Raw genomic sequence first — 16,124 nt, 5'->3', positions numbered from 1 at the left:
GCTGACTGTAAACTGCTTAGAGAGGGATGTAAAGCACTATGAAGTGGTATATAAGTCTAAGTACTATTGCTATGGCTACTTACCATAGATTTTATAATATTGGGTGGGTGAGTACTAATAGTTATTAAAAAGTTACCTCTGTTTTGATATCTTGTTATTACCTCATCTCTTTTGCCACAGCGGGGAGATAAAAGAAGTTAGACCAGGGGTAGTCAACCTTGGCTCTTTTATGACTCGTGGACTTCAACTCCCAGAATTCCTGAGCCAGCTGTGCTGGCTCAGGAATTCTGGGAGTTGAAGTCCACGAGTCATAAAATAGCCAAGGTTGACTACCCCTGAGTTAGACCATTGTAATGTCAGGGAGACTCCTAAATTCTATAACTTTCCAAATAGGAGGGAGCAAAAAATATAACTATATATCTGTCCCTTATACCAGATGTTTTTCTTTTTATTATTATTATTTATTATTATTTATTGAATTTATATCTTAAATTTGTTACCTATCTAGAAAATAAAAAGCTCAGTTTTCTCTAAAGTATTGATGAAAAATCCAGAGTTCTTTGAATCCTACTACATGGTATTCTCAGGACTTGCATATCGATCAATGAAAGCACATGGTTATACAATTATATTTGTCTCGCCCAAAACCATGAATTATTATTCCCATATGATCTCACATGTGGTAGCTGTGCAAATGCCACAAGCATTGAAAGCATTTTCTGCCCAAAGCTTTGGACCAAATACAATCCTTAATTTACTTTTACAAACCTTAAAGTCCACAGGGGCTACAAGAGCAAGTAGAGTTCACAGGTGTGGACAAACAATGCTGTCTTACTAGGCTAGGAAAGGAAGTTTGTTTCAGGAGTGTGCTAAGAGGCAAATAAAATAAAATATATAAAATAATATAAATAGAATAAAAGTGGTTTTATTTAATCAACACTGGAACTGAGCCCTTATTTGGGGGCAAGAAAGTCTGTCTATGCTGCAATAGAAAAGGTGCTTGTCTTTAAAACTAACTTTCAGCTTGATGATTTTGAAGAATAATTGAAGAAAAAAATATTTTTGGTTGCAGTTACCCCTAAGAGTTGTGAGGAGAAGCTGTGTGGAACTGGGACCTGCCACGAACAAGAAGGAAACATAACCTGTTTATGCCCACCTGGATTTATGGGTGATTACTGTGAGATAGGTGAGACTGGATTTCTTCTTGAGGATGTAATCCACTCAGTTGTGTCTGGCTCTTGGTGATTCTATGGACCAGGTCTCTCCATGTCTTCCAAACTTGTACCACTTCTTGGACTTTATCTATGCCAGGGGTCTTCAAACTTGGCCCTTTTATGACTTGTGGACTTCAACTCCCAGAATTCCTCAGCCAGGCATGCTGGCTGAGGAATTCTGGGAGTTGAAGTCCACAAGTCATAAAAGGGCCAAGTTTGAAGACCCCTGATCTATACTCTGACTGGTGTCCAGCTTTGATGGTGTCCAGCAACCCTAGCTTTCTTTTCCTACTAACTCTTCCAAACCTCATTGCTTTCTCCAGTGAATTCCCCCACATGACGTGACCATAATAAGTGAGATGCAGTTTTGTGATGTTGCCTTCCAGTGACATGTCTGTTATTATGAGCTCCAGTAGTTGCTTGTTAGTCACCTATGCTGTCCAAGGAATACACAGGAGTTTCCCCCAGCACCACGGCTCAAACAAGTCCATTTTCTTCCCATCTTGTTTTTTTTTAAGATCCAGCTTTCACAATCATCGGTTGCTACAGGGAACACAATAGAGCGAACTAACCTATTTTTGCTTGCAGGCTGATGTCCTTGCTTTTTCCATATTTCCATATTCACCCATGTTCATCATTGCCTTGCAGCCTAGTGCAATCCAATATTTCATTCCTGGGCTGCATTCACCGCTTTGAGCCATTTTCGATCCTAGTAAAGTGATATTTTTTTCCCCACACATTCTATCTCTTCCGCTGCTCGGTTTCATTACACAATAGCAGTGTGGGAAAACTGGCTGTTGCTTTGATTACTTCAGCTTCTGTTGTAGTTTTTTTTCTTTTTCTTTTTGCAATTTTTAGTGTTATAGCCATGGGGAAGGAAGAGGAGGACATATATTTAAAAAGGATATAATGGAATCCCAATAACATAATGGCTGTTTTGTTCTATGCATTTCCCGTCCATTTTAGGCTGTTGTGTTGGAGTTGGGACTAACCCTATAGAAGCACATTCACATTAGCAAAGTTCAGTATCTTGCCCTTGGTCTAACAAAGTTTGGAGTTTAACCACATCCCTCATGCAAAACATTTCTGCTTCTTTTCCAACTCTGCATTCATTGCCCTCTCTGTTGTGTTTGGTGTGCTGAGCTCATAACCCACGCCTTACCCACAAGGCTGCCTGTTTTTAATTCAAGTTATTTTTTTTTATTTGCTGATTTCTTCACTTGAATTTTCAATCATGAAACAAAGGTTCACTCAATTGCAATCACTACTAGGTAGTTCAAAAACATGTTTACTTACGCACACTGGATTAACATGGTAGGTTACAGTCCTTGACCTTTAATGAAGAAACCTTTATCCTGCAGTGGGTAAATTCAAGGTTCTCCTCCTGCTGCTGCTGATTTCTGACTTTTGTTATATTTTATTTTATTCTACTTCACTCTCCTTCGGTGACCTTACTTCTGGGAGATGGGGGGGGGGTTGCATGCTTTGGGCATGGGCCTATAAATTAATAAAGTCAATTGTTCTCTTCTTCTTATCATTGTTAACCACTGGGATGCAAAGTGGCTAAAAACATTGATCATGACAGGTTAGCTGTCGGAATGCATGTGTCAATTCCAGCTATTGATCTGATCTCAAATCCATTACATCTTCTAGAACATCTCCCAATGAAAAGCACTGTCAGAAAAGGTAAATAGGAACAGAAGTACATTTCCAGAATGTTGGCTCTGTCTTTCTTACTGAATAATTGTAAAGCTCTTGTCAATAGTAGGAATTTGAAAATGAGGTGGCAGTCTGGAGAACAGGGTTAACTTTTCCCCCAGCTGCTATACTTTCAACCTTCATCTTCCCTCCTCCACACTCGTGTTGTTATAGCATTAAGAGGAAAGCAGAATAGTAAGAATAGAGGGATTGGGGAGAATAGAGAATTGGGGAGAAGAAAGCGGAAAGAGAAACATGGGGACAAGAATGTGCTGACCTAGTACAAAGAGTAAAAGGTTGATCTCTAGAGGTAGCAGGCAACTAACACAACAAATGAAGGATAACAGGTTGGTAGGAGGAATAAAATTTCAGGTCTAACTTTGAGATATGGCAAATCTAGGATGGGATTCTGTTAAGTGATACGTTTGCTAAGTGAGTTTTGCCCCATTTTATGATTGTCTAGCCCCAGATTGAAAACATCTGTGTTTGGTGATGATTTTCCCAGGAAACAAAATTGCAGCCTCCGGTGATTATTGCTATGTCTCAGGGAAGCAGAATTTATAGAAGGGAAATGGTCCAGCCAGCTGATAAAGAAAGTAAGATCTTGTACTGCATTCAAAATTCAAGCATTAGATACCAGAAGAAAAATGTCAATATAGGCCAGAATCGTGGTCAAGAATATCCAATGGAAAGTATTTTCAGCACCCTGGACAGATCATTACGAGGAATGACTTGTGTCAATGCAGCAACAAAGCTTGTATAGAATTTCTGGTTCTGATTATATCCTCTCGTAGACTTTCCATAGTGTAAACATGGTCCCTACCTTGTGCCTTGCCAGAATTAATGAATATAAATATATATATGTTTATTTTTCTTTTCTGCAAAACATTTTCCTTATCTAGGTCACCATCTTTGTACGTTTGCAGCAAACACTAATCTGTATTTAGCCCTATTGCGGGGATAATTTCTAGATTATCAGTCTTTCAGGATCAACATTTCTAAAGCTTTTCACTCCCTCAGAAACTGAAGGACAACTCTTTCAAGGATAAAAGTACAGTTTCATTAACAAAGATAAATGAGAGCCAACTCCATTTGATAGCCTTGAATATTTTCTTCTTACAATTAAAATTGTTTCCAGGCATGTTGGTTTTGTTTTCTTGAACTAAGAAAACATCATCAGGCAACTTTTACTGTCTTTTTCATCAATCCAAAACGCAACAGAAAAGTACACTTCTAATGGACTCAAGCCTTCAGACTCACGAAACACTGATCTTACCACAATCTAACCTGATATTTTGAAGGCAATTCTCGTTTACTTGTACAAAATTCTTGGCCTATAAGGCAAATTTAGCTATCTCTCAGGATGGGCAGTCATCAATGACCATTCATTCAGTCCAGCTCTCCTGTCAAAAGGTAACAGTTGAGTCTTTTCAGGGAACTGTGCTGGGAAGTTTCAGTTGTTGGTCCTTATGCTCCGTGAGCAGAAGATAATTTATCTGTATTTGGGTTAAATTCATTTAGAATAGAGAATGGAACAGAACAGAATAGAATAATAGAAAATGGAATAGAATGGAATGGAACGGAACAGAACATTAAACTATTGGACTATTAGACTATTAGAATATTAATTAGAATATTAGAATATTCTTTATTGGCCAAGTGTGATTGGACATACAAGGTATTTGTCTCTGGTGCATAAGATGAGCTCTAAGAAAATTAGATCCCTCAATGGACCAAGCATAAGAAAGTGGTCATTATCCATATTTTTGTTACTTTTACTAATTAAGGATATCCCACTCTTCCCATAAATTAGAGTGATTGAATTCCATCTGGGCTTGACTGTCATTCTGGTGGTCATTGAAATATTATGGTAGTCAGGTAGTTACCAAGCTTTTTTTTTAATGGTTGGGAAATTCTTCCTTTCCATTTCCCTCGCATTTTCTTCCACTTACCTAGCTGCAGTTTCACTTCACCCCAATCTCCAAATGTGTCTCATTGCCTCTACAAATCCTTTAGTTCACTGCCTCCTTCTATATTCTGGTTAAATCAAGAAAACCAAGTCTCCTGTTGTGGACTTTCTGCCCAGCCAAAGTCCTAACGGCAGCCCTTGATTTCTTCCAGACATTGATGAGTGCCACTCCAGTCCCTGTCTGAATGGAGCTACTTGTGTCGATGGCAGCCACGCTTTCACATGCTTATGCCTTCCCAGCTACGGAGGGAACCGTTGCGACGTTGGTATGGCCTGCCTACCTTACTCAGCTTCAGCTAACCCTACTAACTATATCCCTTCTTTTTTTTCCTGGGGGGTTTGAGAAAAAAAGCAACCTAAAACATATACAATACTATTGTATTGCAGCCTTTTCTCATTTCATCACAACTAACTCCAATTAACCTATTTTCTCTTACAGTAGTAGCAGACTTATATACTGCCCCATAGTGCTTTACAGCCCCCTCTAAGCAGTATACAATGTCAGCCTATTGCCCCCCAACAATCTGGGTCCTCATTTTAGCAACCTGGAAGGATGGAAATCTGAGTCAACCTTGAGCCCCATCAGGATCGAACTCCTGGCTGTGGGCAGAGTTAGCCTGCAATACTGCATTCTAACCACTGCGCCCCCAGGGCTCTTATCATGATCTATCATTGGCTTCAATCGAACACATGCAGGCTTGGAAGTGAAACAGCATCAGGCCTGGTTAGGACCACCGTGGGAAGCCATCAGGAAATGCGGAGAGTTTTTCTAAACTCATAGAAAGGAAACACTTATAGCTTCTGGAGTTTTTTCCAATCCCTTCACTAGTAAAGGCCATAGAGAAGGTCTGCATTTTCTTCTTTGTAATGAATGAGCATCTTGTGTTTGTATGCTCTTTCTCTCCATGGACTAATTGGAGCATGCATTGCACCGTGTCTGTGTCTGTGTGTGTGTGTGTGTGTGTGTGTGTGTGTGTGTGTGTGTGTGTGTAAAAGAAAATTCTAATCAGATGGATGTATATATGTTGCTTCTGTTTGTATGCCATAGGTCCAATAGGGGCACAGGCATACGTTTGGGTTTCTATGGCTGCTATCCCATCTGCTCTGAATCATCTGGCTAGCATGGCGGGGACTTAGGATGGAGGAGTTGGCAGCTATTTGAGCCTCTGGCCAACTGTCTTTCCTATGAGTGGGGGAATTTGAGAATTGTTCTTTTTTTCCCCCACAGTCCTCAGCCTCGTTCCGCTTATTTCTAACTTTGATCTTTCTTTTGCCAGCTTCTTCCCCTTCCCCATAATGCATTCTGTTTTCCCAGTTATTCTGCTGCAGATGGACAGAGTCCCAAACCTGTTCCAAAATCATCACACAAGAAGGCAAACCATTTCTACATTATTGCCAGTAAATAAATAACAGGGATGTCTTTGTAAAATCACGCGGAATACAGCTTAACTTAGGACAATCTTTACCATTTGATGCTGGGGGTCTTCACTTACCAACACTGACTTTCCAATGTTGAAGGGGCAACGAAGAAGATTGGAAATTGGTCCTCAAAGGGTGCAGTCATCTCAGCATCCTTGCTGATTGTGATTCAGTCACGTGATTGCCATCGCTGACCTAGCAAAGTCAAAGGGGAAACAGGCTGAGGAATTCTGGGAGTTGAAATCCACCAATCTTAAAGTTGCCAAGGCTGGTCAGTCATGATATATAGGATGTTCCCAACATACCTGGGTCCATTTTGATGGACAGAGAGGCACACTTTCAAACATAGCAATGGAGTGCCGTCATCTACCATATTTGTTTTCTAAGAATGTCTATGTGGCCAGGATGCAAATAACCACTGCTGGAAATAAAAGATGGCCTTCCCATTTTTTATTTAGTTCAAAGGTTTGTTTAAAAAGGTTGAAGGCTGATAAGATAGGGAACCTGGCAGAGAGCAAGGGAGATGTTTGTTATCATACTGTTACCCAAAAACAATCCCCTCTAGTGTTGTGTGTACCGTATGTCTCTCTCTCTCTCTCTCTCTCTGAAGCTCTAAGATACCTGGTTGTTTGCGTTATCAATTTTTGTAAGCAAAGAAAACCTTTTAGCTAAATCTATATGCTAGTCTCCCTCAACCTCAATTACAACTGCCACTTGAAAAATCATATCCTTTGTTATAAGCAATTTTCTCTGGAAAAAAAATATGCATTTTATTCAAGTGCTTCTTCTTCTTTTGGTACCCTTCATTCCCTAAGCATCTATTTCCTTATGCATTCCTTGATCAAAGCTGTATGGCGGAGTCTGAAAGTTGGGAGAGAAAACAGAAGGATAATTGCATTCCACTTTCCCTTTCAAAATAGACCGGCTTGTATTCAAATGCAAGCCACAACAATGTATGGATGCTTCAATGCATGTTTGGCTAACAGCTTTTGGAAGCCTTCCTACAGAAAAAGGAAAGCTGAATTACAGGTAGTTCTTGACTTAAGATCACAATGGAGCCCAAATTTTCTGTTGCTAAGGGAGACCGTTGTTAAGGGAGCTTTGTCCCATATTACGACCTTTCTTAACAGTTGTTATGTGAATAGCTGCAGTTGTTCAATTAGTAACAGGGTTGTTAAGTGAATCTGGCATTTCCCCATTGACTCTGCTTGTCAGAAGGTCACAAAAAGGGGATCACATGACCCTGGGACACTGCGACCGTCATAAATATGCGTCAGCTGCCAAGCGTCTGAATTTTGATCACGTGACCAGAGGGAGGCCACAATGGTTTTAAGTGTGGAAAAGAGGTCATAAGTCTTTTTTTCCCCACTTTTTTTAATTTTGGTCAATAAACAAATTGTTGTAAGCCAAGGACTACCTGTATTCAAGCTTTTATTCTCATCGTGGTGAATTTGGAAGGGCAAAATTACCTCACGCCTCAATATGGGGAAAAGTTGTAAAGAGGCAGAGTCAAAAAAAAATACCTCCCTGTGTGTCATATGTACTTAAGAGTTATATATAAGGTCCTTCAGTTGGTCTACTAAAAAAGTAGAACATAAGGAAAGAGAAAATATGTACTTATTCTGTTCTATTTTTATGGCTGTGTTCATCTTTCATTTCTCCTCACAAAATGTTCCTATTCATTTGTCTCCCTCATAGAAAATATAGACTCATCTCTGACTAATGAGATGTTTGGAGACAAAAATCAGATACATTGAGATCTCTCCATTTATCGTTTCAGAACAAAATTAGGCTTATTTATTAAAAATAACAAGAATGCTGTATATCTCTATGCAACACAAAGTACATAAGTATGAAATAGTATATGTTAGACAGTAGGCATAATCCAGGTCCCTCAATGAAACATTGCCATCAGATGGCAGGCCTTCTCTGCCCTATAGCATAGCATGCCCGCTGATATTCAGATGGACCTGACCTTGATGGCCTTCATAAGGCCTTAAAAATCTGGGTCTTTCCTGGCATTGGGCTACGATATTAGATCAGCCCATTTTCATGGTTTAAGAGAATGACCTTAGATACATATAACAGAATAACAGAGTTGGAAGGGACAGTAGCAGTAACGATATCAGTACAACAGTTGGAAGGGATCTTGGAGATCTTCTAGTCCAACCCTCTGCTTAAGCAGGACATCCTATATCATTTTATACAACTGGTTGTCCAATGTCTTCTTAAAAACCTCCAGTGATAGAGCACCCATAATTTCTGAAGGCAAGCTGTTTCTTATTATGTTCTTACTGTTCGTTTTATGTTTTTATTACTTTGTTATGTTTATCTGTTATAGACAATCATAGATCCCACAGTCACAGTTTGCAAGTTGGGCAGTCACATAAATTGATAAAATGCATACATATACAGTATAAAAACTTTAGGTGCCCTTTTTGTGTGAGGAAATACACAGGAGGGCACAACAATGAAATCTGCAAGCACGTGGAAATGATCTTTCAAATTTCATATTCCCTCTTAAGCAAACTGTATGGATTAATTTCTCCATAACGTGTATGAAGTTGTACACAACTAAAGAATATCCTGCATGATGTTTTTTACTTATTCATAATCTGAATGTTTCCTTACAATGTAGATAGAAGCTCTAAATTTTAGATGACTGTAAAACACTTTTCCCATCCATTTTGGCAGTTCTAATAAACTCTGTCAATCTGCAGTACCCTTTACTTTAAAGTGATGGCATTCACTGGCAAAATATTAATAATCAGTAATTGTTTTTGAAGAAACAGGTAAGTTTTACCCAACTTCTATATCAAGTACCATCAAATGTTCTACAAAGAGATTTGGAAGAGTTAAATGTCCCTCTGTGCTTTGATTCTTGTTCATGTGGTTTTCCTATATCCATGTCTAGATCTGGCAGAATGTGAAACAGGCTGGACCAAATTTCAAGGTAACTGCTACAAGCATTTTGAAGAGAAACTCACCTGGATGGAGGCAGAGAAACTGTGCCGAAAACAGCAATCCCACCTGAGCAGTATCATCACACCTGAAGAGCAAGAATTTGTGAACAGTGAGTACGGCAACTTGACATTTCTTTAAAAAAAATAAAGTACCCCCCCCAAACCAATGGACTTACAACACTGATACAGAATGCAAGACGTATTCTGAATTTCATTTAGGAGAATTGAGTTGCCTTGGGTAGCTTGACTTTTCATGGCTCAGGTTTAATTGGTATATTTTAATAGACTGCACCTACAGTGCTACTATGTATTATGATCATGAGCTGTAGTGCACAAAAGTTGTGTGTTAAATCCAAAGTTGGCAATGTTTCACCTGACAGAGCCACAGGTTAATCTATCAACCTTCAAAACACCATTGGAATCCAGTTGTTGTTTTAGTTGCGAAGTCGCGTCTGACCCATCGCAACCCCATGGACAACGTTCCTCCAGGCCTTCCTGTCCTCTGCCATCTTCTGGAGTCCATTGAAGCTCACGCCTACTGCTTCAATGACTCCATCCAGCCACCTCATTCTCTGTCGTCCCCTTCTTCTCTTGCCCTCCATCTTTCCCAGCATTAGGTTCTTCTCCAGTGAGTCCTTCCTTCTCATTAGGTGGTCAAAGTATTTGAATTAGAATCCATAGAAATGTCAAATGATTTAGCCTTGATCCAACTTTATATTCCTTCCTTTACACTTCACAATCTTAGGGAAACTAAACCAGGTCAACACAACTGCCTAAAAGTCGTAAGAAACTATAAGGTTTTGTAAAAAGTCTACAAAATAGTTCGAAGAGACACTTAGGTTGTTCCTCCGTAACAGGTCCTAAGGGACAACGTTGACGAGGAACAGGTTTAGGAAAAGAACTAAATAGGGAAATAAAGGTAAAACGATTAGAAAAGTCAACATTCATATTCCATATTGTCATGTTCTGTTTCAAGTAGAAGTTTAATATTTTATTCATGTTCTAATCCACCCAAAGAATTTCAGTAAATAATTGGGTGCACTGTAAATGTGTTAAATATACTACCATTCAGGTGATATTCAATAGCGATTGTGAGACAAGCCAGACTAGATTATAGGTTCCCAAACTATGATTTGTAAATTGCTGCCAGTCTCTGCTACTTTTCTGGAGTGAGGTGTTTAGGATTTTTCTAAATCTGAGTATTGTATGTCCTTTGAATATCCAAGCAACTTGAAATTATATAAGTTATTAATTTTATTTGGACATGGAAAATTGAAGCATGTACATCTTCGGGGGGGGGGAATCATAAATTCATCATTAATAACAAATCTGCATTCATTCCATCAATTTTTACCCTGCTTTTTTCCCTCTGTTTGAATGTTGATTATTGAATTCATATATTTTTGCTTTAAAACTAAAAACTGCCTTTGACAGATCTCTAAAATAGCCATAATACTTGGATCTGTTCATTTTACATTAACACTGATCAAGCAGCAAAACGTGCGTTTTAGAGCTTGTTTTTTAATTTTTTTAAAAAAAATGTCATACAAACTTGATAATAAGATGGGAGGCTATGAAATCTCTAATATAAAGGGAATACATAAACCATATAAGTCTAGTTAAAAAGGAAAAATTCACAATTAAAAAGTAGATTAGATTTAGAGTAATCAATAATTTCTAGTTAAAGTATAACAAAAAAAAGGTTCCCAAAAATAGATGCAATTACAAAAAAAAAAAAAAATAGCTAGTAAAAACATAATGAAATATGGCAGAAAAAGTTAGAATATCTGCATTTGACCTTGCAGTTTATTTATTTTTTAATAAAATGGTCCTGGTTATTAGGTACTTTAATACACCTTTGGGCTACAGCCCATGACTGATACCGTAGGAGGATGTGTCTTTTTTTCTATAAAAAAACACATATCAGTTAAAGAGGCCTTTCATTTCTTGGAAATGAAAAATGGACCATTTTAGAAAACTATTTGATATGGATGTAATGGTGTACTAGGGGTCTGTCAGTCACTCACAGTGTAATTTGGATTTTCAAATGGATTCAAAGACTTGACTTGATCTAATTCAGGCTTCTGAAATAATTTGGAACAAGTACTTCTCTCCAGATGCAAAAGGCCCCCGAATTGCTGATTAACATCCAAATCAATTCAGAGGTGTCCAATTTGAGGCTTCAGATCAATTCATATTCCAATTGACTAGCTGCATTTCTAAACTGAAGGCTCGTGTGGACCCATGGTTTACAGCTCACAAGAGCATCTAGAAGCTTCTATCTGAATGTTCAGCACCCACCCATCCCATAAAAGTCAGCTTGGTATCCATGTGAAACTGAATCATTTGATCCCTGTTCCCAATCTATGGTGCTCATTACTCATCTGTTCAAATTCTTGCCAGTGCTGAACTGTAAAATGAAAATCTGGTTTGAACAAACCAGGGTTGACCATCTTTGATTTTGCTGGGGGAAGGAGAAAATCAATCTTTTACATGGATCCAAGGCAACATTTTAATACCGATAGAAAAAATAAATATGAAACTATTTTAAGAAAATGCAGCAACAATCATATTTGCACAATATTGGGAAAAAGAAGAAACACCATCAGAGGAAGAAATAATTAAAAAAATATTAGAATGTGAGGAAATGGACAGACTCGCTATGAGGTTGAAAGAAAAAGAAGAAACAGAATACTATCAGACTTGGGACTTGTTTTATCAATGGCTGGAGAGAGAAAAATAAAGGATTAGGAATTAAATTTGCATTAATGAATGATAAACTCAGACAACACGTTGTTGAATAAGCACTACTGAACTGTATGGGAAAAATTAATAAAAATTTTACCAAAAAAAAAAAAAAAGAAAGAAAATGAGTAATGACTGAAGTCAGCCATAATTGGTATACCACAGTTTTATCGCTGGGCAAGTCATTGTTCTTTAGACATAAGAAGAGAAGGAAGTCATTATTTTAAGAAAGAAATCTTATTTGGTCCTATTTACCTCAGGAAATAATACACAATTATCCCCACTTGTTATCTCGCCGTAATCCTTGAGGGAGGCTTTCCTGAGAGGGCAGCCATTTTAAGCTTGTGAGTTTCTGAAATGACTGGAGGTTTTTTTTCTGCAGTAGCTGGCAGACAAGAAAAGTAAGGTCAAATCTAGTTAGTATCTGGTCAGAAGAAAAATCAAACCAACCCATGTTTAGGTTAGAAGAAAGGAAATGGCCAACTACTTCTTGATGGCTGCCAAAAAAACTCTACGCATGTCTCCAGGAAGGGATGGTTTGAGCCTGAAGGAGTCCCTGACTTCTTCCAAAATTATTCCACCTTGCTTCTTTTTGGTTTTTTGTTCTGAAAAATAAATAGGTCCTGAAAGTAGGATCCAATTGTGTATCCTGGTAATAAACATTCAGTTTGACTCTTCTCCCCACCCAAAAAGATCATTGCCCCTTGTGTATGAATAATAAAACCACTCCCATCGCTGCTGATAGCAACAGGTTATCATTAATTAATTTCTAGGGCATGGAAGAATTTTTAAGGGTACGTGAAGACCGAATCACTCCAGTCCGCTGTATTTTCTAAAATTAAACCAGACCAAATACCTCATTATTACTTACTGAATGAAAGAAAAAAACTGTTCCTCATTTAATGTGATCATTACTTAAGCTGGAGCTGTGCAGTGCTTTGGATTCAAAAGCAAGAAAATGCTTCACATGCCACAGCATCTCTCGGTAAATCCTTAAACCATGTATGTCTCTTCCAGGGATCCTGGCGCAACACAGATGTGCAGTGCTGGGGAAAGATGCAGCTGCTTTAAAGAACTGTTGGCAGTCTGGCTGTTCCAAACGACCTTTTTGCATTGAATTTGAAGTGCTCCATAATTTAGTTTGAATCTTGCTCTTAAGCTCAAAGTTCAGAGAGTCATCCTCTGCTTCCAAATAAACCAGCATTCATTGTTCATTTCTCTGTCTCTGTGTGTTATCTAGGCAATGCACAGAACTACCAGTGGATTGGACTAAGTGACCGAGCAGTGGAAGATGACTTTCGCTGGTCTGATGGACATTCTCTTGTAAGTTAGATTCTGGACGATATCAAATATATAGATATTTCTGGACTGTTGGGAAATCAGTGCTTCCAAGATCCAAGAATCCTACAGGACAACTACTTGGGCAGTGCCCATAGGAGAAACACTACACGTACAGGAGGAAGTATGGGAAGCAGTTATGGACACAAATCATCCTTCTTACTCTACAACTATATTACTCAAGTCCCCAGATATTCCTAGAGCAACCCAAAGTCTTAGAATTTCCAGAACCCACCAAATAATCATTTTTAACGTTACAGGAGGGGAATGATTAAAAATACAGGGAGTAATCTTACTCATGGTGTCTTTCCATTTTGACTAATACTGAGAGGGCGACCCAATTAAATCCATATTGGTCTTGGCTCCATCCTTAATCTTAGAAATGCCCCCTTTAGAATGTAGCCCTCAGAAGCCGAGATACTCTGTCATCCAAAAACAGGTTGGGCATCTGTAAGGCAGGATGGATTATGTGTTTTCCTTAATTAAAATTCCTTCCTTCCTCAAAGGTGCTTGTGATTCATAATGGAAAATGAAGGTTTGATGGGAAAAGTACAATCTTACCTAGGAAGCAGATGATGAGCCTCAAATTCCAGCATTATAGAGCAAGACCTCTTTATAGGAAAGCTGCAACTGCTTCTCACTTTAAAAATATGGAAAACTGTGAAAGATCTGATGACTTTGTCCCTCCTCCCTTCATCTGACTCTCTGTTTTACCCCAGATCTCTTTCTCTCTTTCTTTAGCAATATGAGAACTGGCGACCTAACCAGCCCGATAACTTTTTTGACAAAGACGAAGACTGTGTAGTAATGATCTGGCATGAGAAGGGGGAATGGAATGATGTCCCTTGCAATTACCACCTGCCCTTCACTTGCAAAAAAGGAACAGGTGAGGCTCAGTGTCCTGCCCAAAAGCACTCACAGCCCAATCAAGCAGTCCAAGATCATGACTGCAAAAGGCTTACATCTCAGCCGTCAAGATCCAGAAGGTAGAGTAGTAAGCCACTGTCGGGACTCAGCAATGATTAAGGGTGGCCAGGCAGTGAGGCAAGACTTGAGGAAAGACATGTCAGATCCAAGGACAGGCTGTCCCACCAGCTGAAAAATGAAATATTGAAAGCTATTGGCCCTGTTCCAAGTGCAACACATGCTAATCATAACCAGTGGTAGCAAACAGGCTTCTTGGAAGCAGTGATTCACGCTAAGGAAACTGCTACATTCATGAGGCTTTTCCAGGTGACATGTCTTCATTTGGACATGTATATGCATGGTTCAGGTACAATCCTCTGCACCTCTTTAAGCCTGTTTAGTGCCTTGCGTGACCTTTGTTCTTCTTTCTGGGATGACAGCTTGAGAATATCATAATAGATGTCTCGTGGAGATCATAAAGTCTTTACTTGTATATCCAACAATGCTTCCATGCCACATTGGACTATGACACTATGGGGGATTTAAGCATAAACACTTGCTGCAGTACTACTAGTCCTCAGGCAAGTGTTTCCCCAAGTCTCTCTCAAGCCATTCCTGATGTCCTTCACATATTATTTGTAGTATCTAAGGAGCTTCTTAATGTCTCCTATAACAAAGTTACATTGCTCTTACCACTGACTCAATTCCCACTAGAGTATCTTATCACTTCAAAGTTGCCCTGATATTTTGGTATACAGCTAAATATTGTCCTGTTTACATTCAGGTAGCAAGATTAGATCAAAAACCAGCACAATGCTCTTGTGGTAAGATCAGTGGGCCAAACTATAATCCAAAAACAAGTCCAGAAGTTGAAACATAAACATGAAAAATTAATCATTCTCAGGATTAAGCAGCCAGGTGTTATCCAGTCGAAGTAAAATTCAGAGGTTCCAGGAAACTAAGGATGGTCTAGAGTCCAGATACAAGGTCATATTGATACTCAACGTTTTCAAGCCCTTGACTGTGTTTAGATGTTCTGGTGCCTTCTGGTGATCAGAAATTATAACTACGGTAGCAGCTAGGAGCATCCTGTTGGCTGAATGCTGCTTTGAGCAGAAAGCAATTTGAAAAAAATGTCATTTTCTCCCCCAGTTTCCTGTGGAGACCCTCCCGCGGTTGAGAATGCCAGGCACTTTGGCAAAAAGAAAGACCGCTATGAGATCAACGCTTTGGTGCGCTACCAGTGCAATCAGGGTTACATACAGCGGCACGTGCCCATCGTCCGATGCCAATCAAATGGCCAATGGGAAGAGCCTCGGATAGCCTGTATAGACTGTACGTAAGGTTTTCTGGCGAATATTTCAGCATTTGTACCCACAGCCCTTTCCCCTATAACCAACAGAGGGAGGGCATGGCGGCTCAAACGGAAATTTACAATAATGTATACATGATGTTATATTGATGCCTTTAATTGTCTGGGTTTGCATTCCCACGGTTTATAAACCAAACTGGTTAGTTCTGACTACGTAGCTGGTATGCAAAAACTATATTAAGTATTTCTGGATTTTAGAGGGGGAGGAAGGGGAGGGGGTAAGGTTTGGGTAGAATTTGCCTGGGGTGACTAAGTGAAGTAGACAACTAGGAAGGGAAAAAAATAAAGTAGAAGGAGAGACGTTTTTTTCTCTTGATAGAATTAGAACTGCTTCTCTCTATCCTGTTCACACTTTTTTCTATCAACCACCTACTCATTTGTAATGTTCTTTTAATTAGGAGGGAAATCCCTGAAAGACTTTCCACAAATGAGATTTAAACCTGCTTTCAATTAAGACAATGCCTGCACTGCTGCAGAAGCGTCCCTGGTGTCCTGTGTTT

At 39.1% G+C, this 16,124-nt stretch overlaps 1 protein-coding gene across 1 annotated transcript in view; it reads left to right on the top strand.

Annotated features, from left to right (window-relative positions):
• The window catches only part of ACAN (aggrecan), a gene marked incomplete at its 3' end in the record, with an annotated part of 33,234 nt that extends 17,647 nt beyond the window's left edge, over positions 1 to 15,587 (top strand). The window contains exons 12-16 of the mRNA XM_029285437.1: positions 5,034 to 5,147; positions 9,215 to 9,373; positions 13,249 to 13,331; positions 14,088 to 14,232; positions 15,405 to 15,587. Of these exons, the coding sequence (XP_029141270.1) occupies positions 5,034 to 5,147; positions 9,215 to 9,373; positions 13,249 to 13,331; positions 14,088 to 14,232; positions 15,405 to 15,587 (684 nt within the window). The remainder of the gene's footprint in view (positions 1 to 5,033; positions 5,148 to 9,214; positions 9,374 to 13,248; positions 13,332 to 14,087; positions 14,233 to 15,404) is intronic.
• Between the last annotated feature and the right edge of the window lie 537 nt (positions 15,588 to 16,124).

This window comes from Protobothrops mucrosquamatus, unplaced genomic scaffold (genome assembly GCF_001527695.2).
Source record: "Protobothrops mucrosquamatus isolate PMUCROS unplaced genomic scaffold, P.Mucros_1.0 scaffold1695, whole genome shotgun sequence".
Taxonomy (NCBI): Eukaryota; Metazoa; Chordata; class Lepidosauria; order Squamata; family Viperidae; genus Protobothrops; species Protobothrops mucrosquamatus.
The sequence above is the reverse complement of the archived record's forward strand: the minus strand, read 5'-3'. Positions and strand labels throughout refer to the sequence as shown.